The sequence below is a fragment of the Nicotiana tomentosiformis genome, chromosome 4, assembly GCF_000390325.3.
Source record: "Nicotiana tomentosiformis chromosome 4, ASM39032v3, whole genome shotgun sequence".
NCBI lineage: Eukaryota > Viridiplantae > Streptophyta > Magnoliopsida > Solanales > Solanaceae > Nicotiana > Nicotiana tomentosiformis.
The window spans coordinates 15,577,021-15,598,077 of record NC_090815.1 but is presented as its reverse complement, the minus strand read 5'-3'; the positions used below and the strand labels follow the sequence as shown (position 1 = coordinate 15,598,077).

Below are 21,057 nucleotides of genomic sequence, written 5' to 3'. Positions count from 1 at the left end.
ACGCAATCATTTTTGCTTAAATACTGTATTTGTATTAGAAAATTTATTAAATATATATAAATATTTAATTTTCTATAGTAAATTCTGAACTCATAAAATTTAAAAACTGGTTCCGCCTCTACTCCGTTATATGTACATATAATACATCACAATGATATGTATATAAGAATAAGAATAAGAAAGGCGAAAAAAGTAGGAAAGAAAATTAAATGAGGGTATCTTCCAACTGCAGCCAACACATGGAACATTTATTTGTACCATTAATGAAGCCAAAAAATGTTAGTAATCAGTAAACAATAGTCCCACTCATTTATTGCCTTTTCTTCCAAATACAGATGGTAGTTCCCTGCTATCGGACTTTCAGCCCAGTGCTAAAGGCCCAATCAAGTTTTAAACGAGTCCGGAACCTAAATAACAACTACAGTCAACGCTCTTTATAACAATATCGTTTATTCGGATATTTTTTGGCTAAAGAATGACTGTTATACACCTATACCAACATTTGACGTTTAAATATTTTTTGGATGTTATAGAAAAAATTATCCAAAAATTAATTATTTTTCCTTTTTAGTGTTACGTATAAAAGATAAAAAAATATTCAAATTTAAAATCTTAAAAGATATGCATATTTCACTAGTTAAATATTGAAAAAAGTTAATACATTATTAATAAATTCATAACTAAATGTATAAAGATTTAAACTCAAACGCAGACATTTTAAAGCTACCTAAAAAAATAAATTTTTTCAAGATTGATGGAAGAACTTTGTAATTGTAGCTTGTTTAGTAGATTTCACTCTCTTAATAGTGATATAACACTTGAATTTTTGAAGACTCATGTCCAAATTTTTAACAAAAAGGTATCCAATAGCTTTCATTTGAAGACAATATAAGAGCTTAATAGTTAAATTTTCTATCTAAATATTCTTTGAAATTTGTCTAATGAAAAAAATATCATGTGTAAATCTTCAAATTTTATATCTTATGCAAGATAAAAACTTTGTTTAAAGGAAAAGATTATGTATATATTTTTAGAATTATTATTAGTAATTTTAAAAATTCTATATGGTTATTATAGAGGGGTAATTCTACAAAGAACGTTCTGTTATAAATATGAATATTGCGGTTATAGGTAAAATTCTGTTATAGAGAGGTAAAATATTACTTAAAAAAACCGTTCTAAGGAAAACTTGGCTTTTATAGTGAATGATTGTTATATAAGGATGCTGTTATAGGAAAATCTGACTGTATTTGAATTCAATAAATCAAAATAGATGAAAAACGAGTTGAGTATCATTTTATATATAGCACGTATTTTACATGCGCTAGTCGCCTCAATTTTAAAATTCTTTTCTTCCTTTAGAGCCCACATAGGTCCCAACAAAAAAGCTCGAATTTTATATTTTAATACACAAAACTTTTGTTGCAGAATAATTGTGTTCATCACTAAGATTATATGACTCATAGAATTAAGTATGTTGCAACTGCCGATAAAACAGTAAAAGGAAAAGAATAAAAGCTACAGCTAAGAAGATAAAACTAGGGCAAAGAGAATAATTTCAATTCATGATTCCAAACGAAGTGGGTACCAGGACATATATGTTTCCACTCTCCACTAAAAGACAAATCTAGTAACTAACTCTATGGGACTAAATGGAAATAAAAAGGATAATTACGTGGGTTCAATTGTAAACACCCAAAGGTATAAAATAAACTAATTGGGACTAAAGTGTATTACTCTGAAACTTATACCTCCTATCTATTTAACTGATTCTAACGGCTAGTTACAACGCCGCAAGCACCGCGTACAACCTTCATAATCCTCTTCTTTCTAATGCATATCAAAGTACAAATGTGATCTATCTAGTATTTATAATTAAAAGTAGAAGAAAAAGAAATCTCATTAAGCCAAGTGTCATAACTACAAAAAGCCAAGTGTCATTCACTACCAAAAATTCGCTTAAAACCGTCCGAAAAAACCGACCAAATTCGGTCGGTAATGGAAAATAACCGTTTGATAGAGCATACCGACCAAAGTCAGTCGGAAATTACTGACCAACTTCGGTCGGTATGCTCTACACGACCATCTGACAATTTAATTGACTAACCGACCAATATTGGTCAGAATATTATTTTAATAATTTAATTTTACCGACCAACGTTGGTCGGTGTGCTAAATTTAATAATTTTGGCTACCGACCAACTTTGATCGGTAAAGAAAAATAAATTAATCATATTATATTTTAATTACTAACCAACGTTGGTCGGTATTAGATTTTTTTTTAAATAAGTAAAATTTAACAGTACCAACCAACGTTGGTCGGTAATCTAGACATGGAAGCCAACTTACTCACCGAAGTTGGTCGGTAATGTTGAATTTCTGGGAATTGTATGCGCATTAACCGACCAACATTGGTCAGTATTTTATAATTTAATTTTTTTTAATTACCGACCGAGGTCGGTCGATTTTCTGGGAATAAATTTGGCAAAAAATACATGTTTTGGTAGTTACACCAACTGCCAAATAAAAAACATATATTTTCAGCATACCAATACCCCCAATTCACATCAAACAACCCCCAATTCACCACAAACAACCCCTAATTCACCACAAATCCAACTACATCCATATCCAACCAAACATCCAATTAATACTTTAAAACTAGCAAGTTCAATTAAATATCATAATTCATAACCAATCAAAAACTAAGTAATTACAACAATTTCAGAAATGTTCATTCTAATTCAAAACAAGTTCTATTAGTCTAGTTCAAAGTATATCAAAGTAGCCAAGGGGTATTTTCTACAATATCACCACTATTTGATGAACTTTCATCTACAAGACAGTAAGAACGGTCTTGTGGAGGACGTGCAGAACGATCATGAGATGACGGGAGGAACGATCACGTAGAGGTCGAGCCTCTGGCGATTACTCACGAGACCGGGGCAACGGAAAAGCTCTAGTAGAAAGGAGAGTTATGATATGAGCTTGCATACCAAGGAATTGAGCATCTCTAAGCCTTTATCTTTCCTTGGCCGCTTCTAGCTCGGATGTAAGCCTTGTCACCATCTCGTGCATAGCCGAGAGGCTCTTCCTATTAAGTGCCTCGCCCTGTGAGGAAGTCCCTATTCCTTGTATTCCACACCTGTAGCGATGGAATTTTTCTTAGAAAGCCCATATATCTTTCCCTTTTTTTTGGACCGCCAACAACCTCCAACCATATTCTTTTAGCATCCTTGTCCGAAGGTTGGGTTGGCTCGCCCGATTCACCAGCTGGCTGACTACGAATGAAGTCCTCCACGGTACTTTGGTAGCGACCCTACGTTATTTTAAATTAAATTAGTATATAAAAAAAATCTTATAAAAGTAAATTATAAAACTTAAGGAAAATTGAAAGCTTACATATGTAGTCCTTGCCCGGTCCTCGACCCACCTATCTGCATCCCCCTATTCTTCTTCTTTAAAATATGCGTCTCCTTGAATAGCTCATTTTGGTTCATTGGACGCCCATACTTCTTTTCCTGAAAATAAATTAATTTGGTTAATAAATAGAATTGATATACCTAGAAAAGTAAAGACGTAATAATTTAAGCAATTACCAATCTTCTTCTTATTATCCCGATGCTGATAGCACCCCTAGTGTACAAGGAGCCTCCCTTCTCGGATGAGCGAGCTTTCCTTGCTAGTTTGCTCTTCTTTAAGAACTCCTATGTCTGCCATTGCCTTAACAAATCATCCCATAAATGCTGCAGATACCAGTCAGGCCTATTGTTCTTCTTTCTATCATCCGAGAAATGATCCGCCAATCTCTTGCGGGCTTTATGATGAAAATTTGCAGCCACTTTTTCGATATAGCGATCTTCCCATACACACTTACTTTGCATTTCAAAAGTTAAATTTTAGATGGAAACATCATAAATATAAATTATTAAACTGCTTAAAAAAATATTTATACCTTAAACTAATTGAAAATGTGCTCCTTCAGCGAGTATGGAAAATTACTCCAAGTCGCATAGGGACCATCATAAAGCTTTTTGATCGCAGTGATGATTATCTTTGTAGTCTGCTTGCCCATCTTGAACCTGCAATTTAACAATAAAAATACATGAAAATATTAGTAAAATTATTATAAAATAATAAACGCAAAAATAACAAATAACTCTTACCCATTACCCTTAGGGATTATGATGATCCTTCCATAGCGATCATAATGCACTACCTCTGGATCATCATTCTCAATATGTGTATCAAAGGAATATGTAGATGGTGTAGATGGGGGCTTAGAGTTACAGTCGCGTAGGCAATGTCCTGAAATTGATGGAGTAGATGATGAAGATGGCTCTGATCCCTGTGACTGCGACATAGATGGATGCGATCCATGTGGCTGTGATACAAATGGTTGTATGGCTGTGATATGGATGGATGCGATCCATGTGGTTGTGATATGTATGGATGTGATCCACGTGGCTGTGATGCAGATGGTTGCGATCCATGTAGATGCGAGGCAGTTGGACTGTATGTCTGACGTATAGTCCTATAGCCCTGTGATGGAAGATCCAGTGTCTGGATGAAAGTATAGGCCTGGTGATGCTGTGGCAGCTCAGTATAGCCATGTGGTAGAGGATAAGACATAGACATCTCTGAAGAGGATGGAAATGAGGGAGTAGTATTATCCCCAGATTCCACCCTCCTATTTCCGTTCCTAGCCTTTTCTCGACCCCGAGAACTAGTAGGGTCATTGTTACCTTGACCCTTGCCAGCCATCTGCATAATATAATACATATTTAGGATGAAATTTAAAATAAACTAGTTATAACACGATAATGCTTTTAAAAAACCAACTTTTTAATCCTCGTCGACGTATTGTTACTAGTCCGAGAATTCTTCGTCCTCACTTGTTTCAATTTCATCAGTTGATTCTTTGTCCTAATTTTCTATAATTGTTACTTCATTTTGTAATGACCCGACCAGTTATTTTGAGAATTTTCATCCCGTTCAACGGTTTAAGGCCTTGAGTTGCTTCGTATAATATATTATGACTTGCGTGTGTGGTCGAGTTTGATTTTCGGATGATTTGGGATCAATTTTGAAGAATAATTATTGTTTTAGAAGCTTAAGCAGTAAGAGTTGATTGGAGTTTGACTTTTGTATAGACGACTCCGAAATAGAATTTTGATGATTTCAATAGCTTCGTATGGTGATTTTGGACTTAGGCGTGTGTCCGAATTTGGATTTGGAGGTCCGTAGGATAATTTGAAGCATTTTTGGCCAAAATTGGAAAGTTATAGTTTTGGAAGGTTCGTAAGTTTGAGTGGGAGTTGACTTGGTTGATATCAGGCTCAAATTGAAATTTCGAGAGTTGGAATAGCTCCATTATGTCATTTGGGACTTACATGCAAAATTTGAAATTATTCCAGATTGAATTGATATGTTTCGGCGCGAGTTATAGAATTTGAAAATTTAAAAGTTTGTTAAGTTCGATTCGAGGCGAGATTCGTAGTTTCGATGTTATTGATGTGATTTGAGGCCTCGAGTAGGTCCACATTATGTTATTAAAATTGTTGGTATATTCGGACGGGGTCCCGAGTGGCTCGGGTGAATTTCGGAGGAGTCTGAGATCATTTTTGGTCAAGAGGGCAGGTATGGTTTTAGTGCGTCGCACCTGCGAAATTTTGGAGCGCAGGTGCGTGACCGATTCCACGTGATTCTTGGTCTCTTTTGTGACATTGGTACATGCCATGTTGCGTCGCTTCTACGGAAAGGGGAGCGCAGGTGCGCGATCGCATATGCGGAAGGTTGAATCGCAGATGCGCGATAGGTGTTCTAGGGGATGTCTGCTTCTGCGGTGTTTGTCACGCTTTTGGGCAATCGTGGATGCGAATATTGGGTCGCATGTGCGAATTCTGGGCTCTCAAGTGAAGGCCACATGTGCATTGATTTTTCTCGCAAAGGCGAGGCTGCGGGGCGCAACAGTTTTGTGCGCAAATGCGTAGAAGCCTGGACAAAAGCTTATATTCAGTAGTTTGCCTTTTTTATTCATTTTTGGGGTTTGAAGCAGGGGTTTTGGGCGATTCTGGAGGGATTCTTCACTAGTTTGATTTTGGCAAGTGTTCTTTATCCGAAATTTATTATATTTCATGATTTCATAATTATTTTCATCGTTAAATTAGTAGAAATTAGGAAAATTGTAAAATCTTTCAAAAATATAAAATGAAGATTTGAAGGGCGATTCGATATCGGAATTTGATGATTTTGGTATGGTTGGACTCATGTAGGAATGGTTATTCGGATTTCATGAATTTATGTCAGCTTCTGAGGTGTGGGCCTGGGGTTGACTTTCAAGTTGACTTTTTAGTGTTAAATTAAAAATCAAAGTTTTATTATATGGAATTGTTTCCTATGAGTTTTATTTATGTTATAAAATTATTTTGGCTAGATTTGAGCCGCCCGGAGGTTGTTTCACACGAGAAGGCCATTTTAGAGTATCGACCTAGCTTCGTAAAGGTAAGTATCTTGTCTAACCTTGTGTAGGGGAATTCCCCCTTAGGAATTGAGTCGTTGTGCTATTTGTGAAATATAAAATCCGTGTACACGAGGTGACGAGTACATATAGTCCAAAACTCAATATATGTCGTGATGACGCCCAACGTCGCCGTTAGGCAAGCCAACAATGAACTACCAACTTGATTAGGCATTTTATTATTTTCGAAATCGTGAATCTTATTTGATACAGAAATCAACACATTACAATTATGGAAACTTACACTTTAAATAGAATAGATAATAAGAGTGTATAAATGCTATGCAAAATCACCAATGACATCTAGAACATCTCAAAACCCGGTGTCACAAGTGCATGAGCATTTTACTAAGGAGTACAATAATGATCCAACATTTGTCCGAAATGTAAATAAGACAGGATAGAGTAAATAGTACGATGGAGACTCTGTGGGCTGCGATCCATGGCCTGGAATACAGCTCACCATAAAGTCTCCTCAGCAGCTACGCCTACGTGCCAAGATAACTACCAATTGAACCTATCATATCCTGCACACTTAGTACAGAAGTGCATCAACAATACGTAAATTAACGTGTACCCAGTAAGTATCTAGCCTAACTCCAGATAAGTAGTGACGAGGGTTCGACATCGACACTTACTAGAGATCCAATAAAGCAATATAATAAATCATATGCAGATATGAAGCACACATCAATAATGAGGTAAATCTATAAAATACATAATCTTCCAAAAATTTCTTTTAAAGGTATGAATTTCTTAATCTTGTATTCTATCTTAATAGCTCAAATGTATCAAGTGCCAGTATCAAACGGATAAGGAATACCATATAAAATGCCAGGCATCAGTAGAAGGATAATCTCGTGAATATTCGGACTGCCAGCGATATAACGCACGATTATGCCGAGGTCGTTCGGCCCGATCCAGAATAATGTGTACACTCCTGAGGGTCGAGCGACATGAACCATAGATGCATATATTATATTGCCGAGACGTTCGGCCCACTCCACAAAAAAGGAAGGAAATTATCAAATTACGAGACACATGCTTACAATATAATACATGAGCACAAAGTGAATATAACCTTTACCGTTTCTCAAATAACTTGCCAACAACTCAAGGTGATAAGGCTATATATATATATATATATAAATCAACTTCAATTATAAATTTAATTAATTAAGCCAGCAGAATGAGTTCTAATAATTCAAATATTACATGATACAGTCCAAAGTCTACCCGGACATAAACATGCTTTAGTTACGTATGGACTCTCGTCACCTCGTGCGTACGTAGCTCCCACAACTAGTAGCACATAATAATTACATCGTCTAGGGGGTAGTTTCCCCCTCACAAGGTTAGGCAAGAGATTTACCTCGCTCCGAAGTTCCATAACCGGCTCCAACGCCTCTCTAACACCTCAACTCAAAACCAAACATTCCGAAACTAGTCAAACAACCTGCAAATCAATCAAAATATACTCCAATGCTTACAATTTAACAATTTATAATGATACCCAACTCCACTCGAAAAATTAACAAAGTCAACCCTCAGGCTCACGTGCCCGGATTCCAAACATTTTCAAAAATAAACATTACCCATAATACCACGAACTCAAATATATAATTTATTCCTAATTCCATGTCCAATTTTGTGGTCAAAATCTAAAAATACAATTTCTAGGTTTTCTTCCAAAAATTCCATAATTTCTATCAATTATTCATGTTAAAATCCATATATAACCCATGTGTTTTACTCAAAGCAAGTAGGAATAACTTTTCTTATGATATATGGCGAAATCGATCTTCAAGAATCACCCCAAATCGCCCCACATGAGCTCCAAGAACTTAAAAGTGATGAAATAAGCTCAAAATCCCGAAATTAGATGTTTAATACACTTGCCAGGCCTCTTTCTTTGCGATCACGGTCATTATCCATGCAATATCTATTAACAAAAAATACAGAATCATTTTCCTTCATCGCGATCACGGCCAAAACATTGCGATCACGGCCAAAACCTTGCGATCGCGATGTACAAATTTCGTTTCCTTTTCACAGACACCCTTCGGTATAATAAGAATAACATTTTGTAAAAAATCCCAAATGACAAACAATTTAATTTTTTAAAAACTAGATTCCAAGGGCTACATCTTTCATTTTTGGATCATCCCCAAATTCCTTATAGATTACAAGATATAAGCTCCCGAAGTCAGACCACTGACAACAGAAAATCCTTCTATGTGATCGCGAATTTCCTTCCGCGATCGTGATTCACAAGGCGCGGAACAACAATTTTCTCTTCGCTATCGTGACCCTTTATTCGCGATCGCGACCCTTTATTCGCGATCGCGAAGAAGGATGCACCAGATCTTTAAAACAACAGCTCAAACATGGCGAAATGACCCGTAGCTCATCCGAAATACCCCCGAGGACCCCGGGACCCCAGGACCCCGTCCAGTCATACCAACCATTCCCAACACATAATGCAAACTTGATCGAGGCCTCAAATCACACGAAAAAACATTCAAACTATGAATCAACGATCAAAACACCTACTTCAACTTTCAAACTTTCAAACTTCACGGAACGCGCTTAAACATTCCGAAATAATACCAAACTTTATGTGCAAGTCACAAATTATGATACAAACCTATTCCAAGGCCCGAAATCCCAAACTGACATCAATAAAATCGAAGTTCACTTCAAATCAATCTTAGGAAATTCTAAAACCTTCAAAATGCCAACTTTTCACAATAAGCGTAGAAATATTTCCGGACCACCCGATACTTAACCCGAACATAAGCCCAAGTCCAAAATCATCATACGAAACTATTGGAACCTTCAAATCCTGATTCTGATGTCGTTTACTCAAAAGTCAAACATTGGTCAACTCTTCTAACTTAAAGCTTCCGAATTAAGAATTTTCCATCCCGACTACGCGTACAAGTCATAAAACATGAAGTGAAGCTACTCAAGGCCTCAAACCACCGAACAACGCACTAGAGCTCAAAATGATCGGTCGGGTCGTTACGCGTACTCGGGCTTTATTGTGGAAAATTTGACTGTTTAGGGTTCTTAGGTTCTTATGTTTATTGGAGATGAAGTTGTTTATCATGTTAAATCCCCCGTTACTAAATTCACCCTTACATGCCTTATTTGGAATTAATTAATTCATGTTCTACCCTTTGTTGCCAAATATAATTTTATAGACTTTACTTGGAATTGTTGCCTCTGTTATTACATGTTGTCTCTTATATTGTGATTTATCCTTACCTGAAATCTTTGTTACATGTTGTATCTCTTATTGTTGAGTCATTTTATTTGAAGCCATTATTTCTTGTTATGTCTTTTATTGTGAGCTCGGTCTTCTATTTCTTTGTTTTTGTAATTCTTGTATTGATTTAATTGTCGTGTTACACTGTTGTTGTCATTATTATTGTTGTTGTAATCAGTGTTGTTGAGCCAAGGTCTATGTGTAGTTATGGTATTGAAATTATTTTTAAAAAATATTGTGGCATATGGGCACATGTGGTACAAGTCATTATATTGTGTTGTTGTATTTTTGGTACACGTGATATTGTTGAGAGGATTGTCAGGGTGTTTGCACGAGGTTTCTGCCGTGCTATTATTATTAGTGATATTTGCACATGTGGCATGACAAGGTGGGCTATATATATGGGTTTGTGCATGTGGAGAGACAAGGTGGAAATATTATTATTTTGCGCGTGTGGTGAGACAAGGCGGGCATTTAATTTATTATTACACATGTGGCGAGACAAGGTAGGAACATTATTTTATGTGTGCGGTGAGACAAGGCGGGCATTTACGTTATTGTTGCACACCTGGCGAGACAAAGTGGTCTATGTCAGGGAATAGTTTGTGATGACTTGTGATGGCCTGGGGGCATTTTATTGATGATATTTGTATAGTGGCGCACCTACTTTGCGTGAGTTATACATAGTACATTTGGTGGTGATAGTTTCTTATGTGCCATTCACTGTCTCTGTTCTTACTGGTTGACTTGAGTTGTGATAGAACACTTGCACAAGCATACACGTAATTTATTCCCCATTTCGGTTTAAGAAACAATGAATCCTGATGATATTGACCATTCATATGTACTCTCGTTTACTTGTCTTCCGTGTAAGATTTATTCTATTGGTACATGAGTTGTCTGTGTGGATAAATATATTGATATGAGATGTGGTCACGAGGTGCCGCGAGTTTATGATGGTGAGTTGAAATCCGTGATTTGTGACTATGAGATGAGGTACCACAGAGTAACCTTGTTATTAAAACATGTGTTAGAAAGGCTTGCGTAATTGGTTGCCCTTGTATTTATTAATTATTTTGAAAGATACTATACAATGTTCTTATTACTTTACTGTTTACATCATTGGTTGATTCTTGTTGCTATCCACTGGGTCTTGCTTTCCATTATTTGCTTTATACTGCTATACTGCACATGAAATTTGTCTAGTGAGTGTCTTGACTGTACCTCGTCACTACTCCATCGAGGCTAGTCTTGATACTTACTGGGTACCACTGTGGTGTACTCATGCTACGCTTTCTGCATATTTTTGTGCAGATCTAGGTACCTCGGAATTGTTGATATTTTGCTAGCTGATCGGGCATTGCCGTAGAGACTCAAGGTATACCTGCTGTCGCGTTCGCAGGCCTCAGAGTCACCTTCTCAAATTTAACTTGTATTGTTTAATCCTATTCTGGAACAGTTGTATTTTAGAGATTTTCTAGTAAACTCTGTATAGCTTATGACTTGTACTACCGATTTTGGGATTGTGGGCTTGTGTAGAAAATTTATGTTTCATATTTAATAGCTATTGGTTGAGTTGCCATTAATTCAGTAAATGTTAGGCTTACCTAGTCCCTAAGACTAGATGGCATCACGACATCCTACGGAGGGAAATTTGGGTCGTGACACATTTATATCAACTTCTTCCAATATGCTTTCAGGATGTTCCAAATCATTTTCTAACTGATTGTCCACTATTTGGTGAACACTGGAGATATCTTTTTGATATGCAACATCTAACACATTCTCGACTTCCACCTTACCTACAAGCTTAGTTTTGATTACAACTCACCAATCAGACTTATTCCGCCGTAATGGATAAGGAGCATAATACACTTGCCTAACGTTATGTGCAATTATGAAATGATCATAGCAATCATACTTCCTAGTATGATTAACCTCAATTATGTTGTATTGGTGGTGTACTGTTGTACCTCTTGTTGGATTTGGGTCAAACCACTTGCATCTAAAGAATATCAATTTCTTATATAGCCAACCTGTATATTCTAGTTGTAATATTTCTTTGACCACACGATAATAATCAATGTCTTCAACTTGGTTTCCATCACCACCTTGAATCCACACCCTGTTGTTCTTGCTATTTTTATTATATAACCATTTACTACGTACTTAGACATTGTTGTGACCTAAAGCCCAGGTCCCCAAGATATATCTTTCAAAAATTGATTTACACCATTATTTGGATTATTTACCTACATAGTGTTAAAAAAAACCATAAGTTAGCATAACCGAATATATATATATATATATATATATATATATATATATATATATATATATAACTTCAGAAGTACATTATCAGAATAAACTTACAAACTATTTGAACCACGTATCAAAACTCGTATATACATCATCATGACCAAATTGACCCACAAAGTGACTGTGACACATCAAAAAATTTTATTAGTTGCATCAATATGTAATCACTGTATATTTTACCTTTTGATTACTAATAAATCAATACTTACTTAAGAAATGGTTTAACTTCACGACAATTTAGCAACATATGCATTGCAACTGACTTGTATTCCATATCACTCAAACTTCTCTTTCTAACATCCTTAGAACATCAGTCTGGTTGATTGGAGATGGACATTGGTGGATATAATGGATCATTCGTACATTCGACAGTGTGCCTATTGGGCCTATTCCTAGAACATGGCACGTTACTCTCAAAATAGTAAGAACAAAAATGTGTAGTTTCCTTTTCAAGATAGGCTTCACATATAGATTTTTCAATCCTATTCCTCTGCTTAACAAATTGTTTGCATTTGTCAGTTGTCCTACATAATGTCATGTTATCCAAGAACATTCAAATAAAATAGAATATTACATCAAACTTATAATATTACCTCTCAAAGGGATACATCCATCTACATTGAACATGCCCTCCAAGTCGTGCCTCGTGTACAAGGTGGATTGGAAGGTGTCATCACATCAAAGAAACCACATGGAAATATTTTTTCCGTCATACTAGAAGTTACAGGAATGTTCTGATCCATCCGAAGTAGGTTTTCTTCCCTTAAAGTGGTAGAACACAAGTCCTTGAAAAACAAACTAATCTCTGTGATGGGTTCCAGATTCTTTCAGGCAAACCGCAAAATACAATAGGCACTAAGGTCTCCATAAAAACATGACAGTCATGACTTTTCAAATATCTCAACTTCCCTACCTCCATATCTACTTCCCCCATATTCGACGCATAACTCTCAGGCATCTTCAATTTCGTAACCCAAGCACAAATTTGCCATCTTTCCTCCGAAGTGAATGTGTAACTTGCTTTGGGCTTGAACACCTTACCATTGTTCGCTGTCTGCAAGTATAATTTAGGTCACCTACAATATTCTTGTAAGTCTATTCTAGCCTTCAGGTTATCTTTTGTCTTACCTACAAAATCCATCACTGTGTTTAACAAATTGTCAAAATAATTCTTCTTAATATGCATGACATCAAGCTTATGTCAGAGAAGATTATCCTTCCAATATGAAAACTCCTAAAATATACTATGTTTCGTCCAATTATGAGTAACACCATATTCGGGGAATCTAGAAGGTGGAGCCTCAGTAACGTTACTGAAGTTCTGGACCCTTTCCCAAATTTTCTCACCGAAAGTATCGAAGGTGGTGAATCATATTCCACTTTATTCTTTTTGAATGCAATTTTTATCCTTCTAAACTCATGATCATCAGGCAAGAACTGACGGTTATGATCAAACCATGATTGCTCTTGGCCATGTTTAAAAGTGAACGCTTTATCATTTTCCATGCAGTAAGGACAAGCTAGCTTCCCAACAGTCATCCACCCAGACAACATTCCATACGCAGGAAAATCGTAAATAGTCCACATTAAATTAGCACGCAAGTTGAAATTCTTCTTGGTTGATATGTCATATGTTTCAATACCATCATACCACAATTGTTTTAGCTCATCAATCAAAGGTTCCAAATATACATAAATCATACTTTTCGGATTATGTGGACCGGGGATAATATAATTTAAAAATATATATAGACTAGTCATACACAACTCATATGATAGATTATAAGGTGTAAGAAAGACATACGAGCATGAATATGGTGTCACAGATATAGAAAAAGGCGCGAAGCCATCCACACACAAACCTAACTGAATGTTACTTGGTTCACTAGCATAATCTAGATATGTACTATCAAAGTGCTTTCAAGCTTCTCCATATGAAGGATGACACATAATACCATGTGGCCTTCTATTTTCAAAGTGCCATCTCATATGAGGAGCAGAACTCATCGACGCATATAATCTCTTTAACCTAGGTATAAGAGGCAAATAATGCATCGCCTTCACAACAACCATATTCCCGCTGGAAAGTATCTTTAAATGAGGCTTTTCACAGAATTTACAACTTTCAAAATTTGCATCATCTTTATAATATTACATGCAACCATCTTTACAACAATCAATTCTCATCGACGAAAGTCCTAACTTAGAAACCAATCTCTTTGCCTTATAGAAATCACCAAGTAAGTTGATATTTGGGTCAACTAATTCACTCATAAGGTCAATGAAAGAGTCCATGGCTGCTTGAGAAATATTCAAATCAGATTTGATACTTAGTAATCTAACTGCAGCTGACAGCTCAGAGTGCAGACTTCCTTCATGTAGTGGATGACTATCTTTGTGATGACTCAGCTAGTCGTTTTGAGAGTTGTAGCCCCATTCATCCCATTTACTGCTCATTCCCTGATTAATTGTTATTATGTGACTTGACGGGATAGTTGGTTCGGGTCCGGAGAGGTTTCAGAACTAATTGAGACACTTAGTCTCAATGGTTGAAAGCTTAAGTTGAAAAGGTTGATCGGATATTGAATTATGTGTAGAATACTTCAGAATAAAGTTTTGATGGTTCCGTTAGCTCCGTTGGGTGATTTTGGACTTAGGAGTGTGTCCGGATTGTGATTTGGAGGTCCGTAGTTGAATTAGACTTGAAATGGCGAATGTTGTAAATTTTAAAGTTTGACCGAGAGTGGAATTTGTGTATACCGGACTCGAAATGGGGTTCCAGGAGTTAGATTAGGTTCGTGGTGTCATTTGTGACTAATGTGAAAAATTTGGGGTCAATAGGACGTGATTTGATAGGTTTCAGCATTGTTTGTAGAAGTTGGAATTCCTTAGTTTTCATTAGGTTTGAATTGGGGTGCAATTCATGATTTTAGCATTGTTTGATATGATTTGAAGGCTCGACTAAGTTCATATTATGTTTTAGGATGCTTTTGTATATTTGGTTGAGGTCCCGGGGGCCTTGGGTGAAGTTCAGATGATTTTCGGATCAAGTTTGGAGTTAAAAGTGGTGCTGTAGCTGAAGTCTTTTAGTGCAATCGCACATGCGGAGCTTTGGTCCCAGGTATGACTGGGAAGAGAATATGCAGCCAGGAGTGAGGAAAGATGTGGTCACATGTGGGAAGGATTTCTCAGCACCTGCATGGTCGCAGATGCGGAGAGGTTGAGCGCAGAAGCGTGGGCCAACGCCGGAGTGGGAATGAGGGTCGCACCTGGGTTTGCGCAGGAGCGGAGCATGGTCCGTAGGTGCGAAGGTCCAGTGCCAGTGGTTCACCGAAGAAGCGGAAGGATTGTCTCTTCTGCAACGCCGCATATGCGGTTAAGTTTCCGCAGGAGCGAAAAAGCTGGACAGAACCTTAAATTCAAGGGTTCCATGATTTTCTTCATTTTGAACTTTCCAAGCTCGGGATTAGGCAATTTTTGAGAGGATTTTTGAGGGGTTTTTGAGGTAAGTCACTTGTGGTTAAATTTATTCAATAATTATGTTTCCCTATTGAATTTCCCACCTAGATTGTGTGGTTTTGATGTGTAATATTAGGAGTTTGAGGCAAGGGATTTGGAGAGTTTAAATTGGGGATTTGCGTGTTGATTTGGTGTTGGATTTTGGTAAATTTGGTATGGTTGGACTCGTGGTTGAATGTGATTTCAGATTTTATGACTTTTATCGGATTTTGAGACTTGGGCCGGGGGCCGGTTTTTAAGTCGACTTTTTGACTTTTGATTAATAACTTAGTATTTTCTTATGAAATTGATTCCTTTAGCTCGCGTTGATTGTATCGAACTATTTGTTACTAGATTCGAGGAACTGAGAGGCCGATCCGCGAGGTAAGGGCGTGTTAGAGTAGGGATTTGCACGATTTGAGGTAAGTAACAGTTCTAAATTTAGTTCTGAGGGTATGAAACCCTGTATTACGTGTCGTGTGATTGGTGTTGAGATCCGTATATTTTCAATGTGTTATAGAAATTGAGAAGTAAATCATGTTTAGGCTATGTGTTGGTACTGTAAGGACCCCTAGAGGTCGTGTCACATGTTGAATTATCTGCTAAATTGCCATTTTGTACTAAGTCATAGTTTTTACTTGTATATTATATCTCAATCTCTGTTGTTCTTTATTGATAAATTATATCATCGCTGTTTGGCCTGATTATCATAGTTTTTGCGAGCCTGAGAGACTGGAGAGATTGATGAGTGAGTGAGGCTGAGGGCCTGATTGTGTGAATTTTTATGGGATCGGGCTGCGCGCCACATCATATTTTATTGATTAATGCCATGATTGGATGATTATAGAGCTTGGACTAAAGGAGCCCCTCCGGAGTCTGCACACCCCCAGTGAGCGTAGGAACCTACTGAGTATGAGTGCGAGTGCCGAGCGACTGGGGGAATTGAGAGACTGTGAGGAATGAGTGACTGTGAGGTTGAAGTGAATGGGAGGACTGAGTGTCTGTGAGGTTTAAGTGAATGGGAGGACTAAGTGTTTGTTACTCTGAGAATATGCACCTTATTTCATTACTATTGTACTTTAACCGGTATATATCACTGTCATGTAGTTTTTGAGAGATACTATATCCTATTTCAATTGAACTTGACATGAATAAACTGTTTTGGCTATAATTGTCGAACTTGAAGGCATGCCTATTTTCCTGTATTGTATTTTCTGTAATTGAACTGTATCCGTGAAGCTCTTCACTACTTTCAGTCCAATAGTTAGTGTTGTTACTTACTGAGTTAGTTGTACTCACGCTACACCCTACACTTCGTGTGCAGATCTAGGTGTTTCCAGACACGGTGGGTGTTGATTATCTAAACAGCTTGATCCTTCAGAGATTTCAAGGTAGCTGCCCGGCGTTCGCAGACATTGACTCCCCTTCCCTATCTTTCAGCTTTATGTATTTAGTTTTTGTTTTTCATAGACATTATTTTCAGACTTGTGTTGTATAGACGCTCATGTACTCTGTGACATCCGAGTTTTGGGAAATTCCGTTTTGAGTTTTGACTTTCTATCCAGTTTATGATAGCTTTAATTATTTAAACTTGTTTTAGTTCATTTTTCATTTAAAAGAGTTGGAAATGTTTTGAAGTGTCGGCTTCCCTAGTACCACATTAGGCGCCATCACGACAAGCTAGGATTTTGCGTCACGATAAGTTGGTATCTGATCCTAGGTTACATAGGTCTCACGAGTCATGAGCAGGTTTAGTAGAGTCTTGCGGATCAGTGCGGAGACGTCTGTATTTATATTCGAGAGGCTGCCAAACCCTTAGGAAACTTTACATTCTTGTATTCTTGTCGTGCGGATTTGTTGATTACTAAACTTCTGTTGTTCTATTATCTCACAGATGGTGAGGACACATGCTACCAGACAGGACAGACAACATCTGTACCACCAGCTTGGGCCACGAGAGACCGAGGCCGCGGTAGGGGTAGAGGTGCAACTCGCATAACAGCTAGACAACACTTGTATATCCACTAGTTGCACCCGCTCAGGAGCAGGTACCAGATATGGTTGAGCCAGTGGGGACAACTTAGGCACCAGCTGTGCCCATTGTGATTCTAGTCCTTCAGGAGGCCTTGGCTCAGATTTTGACTATGTGCACCAACCTTTCTTAGGCGGTTTATGTTTAGACCACGCCAACCACTTATTATGCCGGGGGAGGTACTCAGACTCCCACCGGCCATACTCTAGAGTAGGTGTTGCAGAGAATTCAGACACCGGGGGTGCTACCAGCCCAGCCGGTTGTAACTGCTCAGGCCTAGGTGGGTCCCATTATGAGTGAGGATGAGCAGAAGGGACTTGAGAGGTTTAGGAGACGCCATCCCCCATCATTCAGTGAGGATGAGTTAGATGATGCTCAGGACTTCTTGGATAGGTGTCAGCGGGTTCTTCGTACCACGGGTATTATAGAGACCAATGGGGTCTCGTTTACTACTTTTCAGTTTACTGGGGCTGCCTTTAGATGGTGGGAGGCCTATGAGAGGAGAAGGCTAGTCGGTGCGACACCACTTTCATGGCATGCGTTCTCCATTCTCTTTTTGGAGAAGTTTGTGCCACCAACCCGTAGGGAGGAGCTGCGCAGGCAGTTCGAGCAGCTACGTCAGGATGTCCTGTCTGCGACTCAGTATGAGATGATATTTTCAGTGTTAGCTCATCATACAATTTTGTTAGTTCCCACTAAGATGGAGAGGATTATGAGGTTCATTGATGGTCTCACCTATCACTTACGTTTTGCTATGACTTGAGAGAGTGTATCTGGTGCTCGGTTTGATGAGGTGGTTGATATTTCTCGGCGACTAGATATGGTCCGTAGTCATGAGTGTGAGGATAGGGAGGCCCATAGGCCTCGTGGATCAGGTGGTTTCAACGGTGTTCCGTCTGAAGGTCAGTTCTACCATAATAGGGGTCATCCTTACAGGCACACTCAGATGGCTCGTCCAGTTTAGCATGGTGCATCATCCAACCATGGTTCATACAGTGATCGTTAGGGTCAGTCATCTCTTAGTGCCCTTCCATCTCAGAGTTCATCCCGTGGTTCATCAGTTCAGGGTTCATCTATGCCAGGTCCTTCAACAGTAATTTCAATACTTGGGGCTCCCTATAGTCCCCACCACCATCACCGGGGAGTTTCTTCGAGTATGAGGAGTTTGGGCATATGTGGAAGCAGTGTCCTCGTCGCCTGGGAGGTCCAGTGCAACAGAGGAGTCAGGCTGCAACTTCCACACCAGTTACTTTACCACCTGCCCAACTAGCTTGGGGTGGGGCCCAGGCAGCTAGAGGTCGCCCTAGAGGGGTAGGCCGATCAGGCGGCAGATAAGCCCAATTCTATTCTATTCCTGCCAGGCCAGATGCTGTTGCTTCAAATACAATGATAACATATATTATCTATGTGTTCCACAGAGATGCTTCCACATTATTTGGCCTAGGTTCTACTTATTCCTATGTGTCCTCCTATTTTACTCAATGTTTGGATATGCCCCACGAGTCCTTAGTTTCACCTGTTCATGTATCTACACTGGTGGGCGATACTATTGTCGTGGACCATGTATATCGATCGTGTGTAGTGACTATTGGGGATTAGAGACTAGAGTTAACCTCTTATTGCTTAGTATGGTTGATTTTGATGTGATCTTGGGTATGGATTGGTTGACTCCATGTCATCCTGGATTCTCACGCTAAGACCGTGACATTGGCGATGCTGGGGTTTCCAAGGATCGAGTGGAAAGGTTCTCTAGATTATATTCCCAACAGAGTGCTTTCATTATTGAAGGCCCAACGGATGGTTGGGAAGGATATCTTATCTTATTTGGACTTTGTGAGGGATGTTGGTGCTGATACCCCTACTATTGATTCTGTTTCGGTGGTGCGAGATTTCCCGGATGTGTTTCCTGCAGACTTGTTGGGCATGCCGCCCTACAGGGATAATTCCTTTGGTATTGACTTGGTATCGGGCACTCAACCTATTTCTATTCCTTCGTATCGTATGGCACCGGTCGAGTTGAAGGAATTGAAAGATCAGCCTTAGGAACTTCTTGATAAGGGGTTTATTAGGCCTAGTGTGTCGCCTTGGGGGTGCACCGGTTATGTTTGTACATAAGAAGGACGGTACTATATGGATGTGCATCGACTATAGGCAGTTGAACAAAGTCACAATCAAGAACAAGTATACTTTGCCGCGCATTGATGATCTATTTGACCAACTTCAGGGAGCGAGAGTGTTATCTAAGATTTATTTGAGGTTTGGGTATCGCCAATTGAAGATTCGGGACTCGATATTCTAAAGATGACATTCAGGACCCGTTATGGTCATTATGAGTTCCTTGTGATGTCTTTTGGGCTGACCAATGCCCATTCATGCGCTTGATGAACAATGTATTTCAACCATATCTCGACTCATTTGCCATAGTATTCCTTGATGATATCCTGGTGTACTCACGTAGCCAGGAGGAACATGCCTAGCATTTGAGGATTGCACTACAACAACTTAGGGAGGAGAGGCTTTATTCTAAGTTCTCTAAGTGTGAGTTTTGGCTTAGTTCGGTGGCGTTCTTGGGGCACATGGTGTACAGTGAGGGGACTAAGGTGAACCCAAAGAAGATAGAGGCGGTTTAGAGTTGGCCCAGGCCGTTCTCAGCTACAGAGATTCAGAGCTTTCTCGGCTTGGCTAGTTATTATCATCGCTTTGTGGAGGGTTTCTCGTCTATTGCATCACCCTTGACCAAATTGACCCAAAAGGGCTCTTTTCAGGTAGTCGGATGAGTGTGAGGAGAGCTTTCAGAAGCTCAAGACTGCCTTGACCACAACTCCAGTTCTAGTTTTGCCTTCAGCTTCCGGCTCTTATACAATGTATTGTGACACTTCTAGGATTAGTAGTGGGTGTGTCTTGATGCAGGAGGGTAGAGTGATTGCTTATGCTTTGCGCCAGTTGAAACCCCATGAGAAGAACTACCCTGTGCATGATTTGGAGTTGTCTGCCATCGTTTATGCATTGAAGATTTGGAGGCATTATCTCTATGGTGTGTCTGGAGAGGTATTTACAGATCATCGAAGTCTCAAGTAATGCTGCTAAAGGACTATGATATCACTATTCTGTATCATCCCGGGAAGGTCAATGTGATGGACGATGCCTTGAGTAGGAAGATGGTGAGTATGGGTAGCCTTGCATTCATTCCTGTTGGTGAGAGACCGCTTGCAGTTGATGTTCAGGCCTTTGCCAACCATTTCATGAGATAGATGTTTCTGAGCCCAGTCGGGTTTTAGCTTGTGTGGTTTCTCGGTCTTCCTTAATGATCGCATCAGAGAGCGCCAGTATGATGATCTCCATCTGCTTGTCCTTAAGGACATGGTTCAGCACAGTGATGCCAAGGATGTTACTATCGGGGATGATGGGGTGTTGAGG

The 21,057-nt window shown here is 38.7% G+C and overlaps 1 protein-coding gene across 1 annotated transcript; it reads left to right on the top strand.

The window, feature by feature from the left end:
• The first annotated feature begins 17,932 nt into the window (after positions 1-17,932).
• LOC138909305 (uncharacterized) lies at positions 17,933-18,403 on the top strand. Its single transcript, XM_070200488.1, has one exon. It carries the CDS (start codon positions 17,933-17,935, stop codon positions 18,401-18,403), a length of 471 nt encoding a protein of 156 aa, XP_070056589.1.
• The last annotated feature ends 2,654 nt before the right edge of the window (positions 18,404-21,057 follow it).

What these genes read in the sequence shown, in the direction of transcription:
- LOC138909305 (XM_070200488.1), top strand. Translation starts at nt 17,933, where the DNA reads ATGAGTGAGGATGAGCAGAAGGGACTTGAGAGGTTTAGGAGACGCCAT.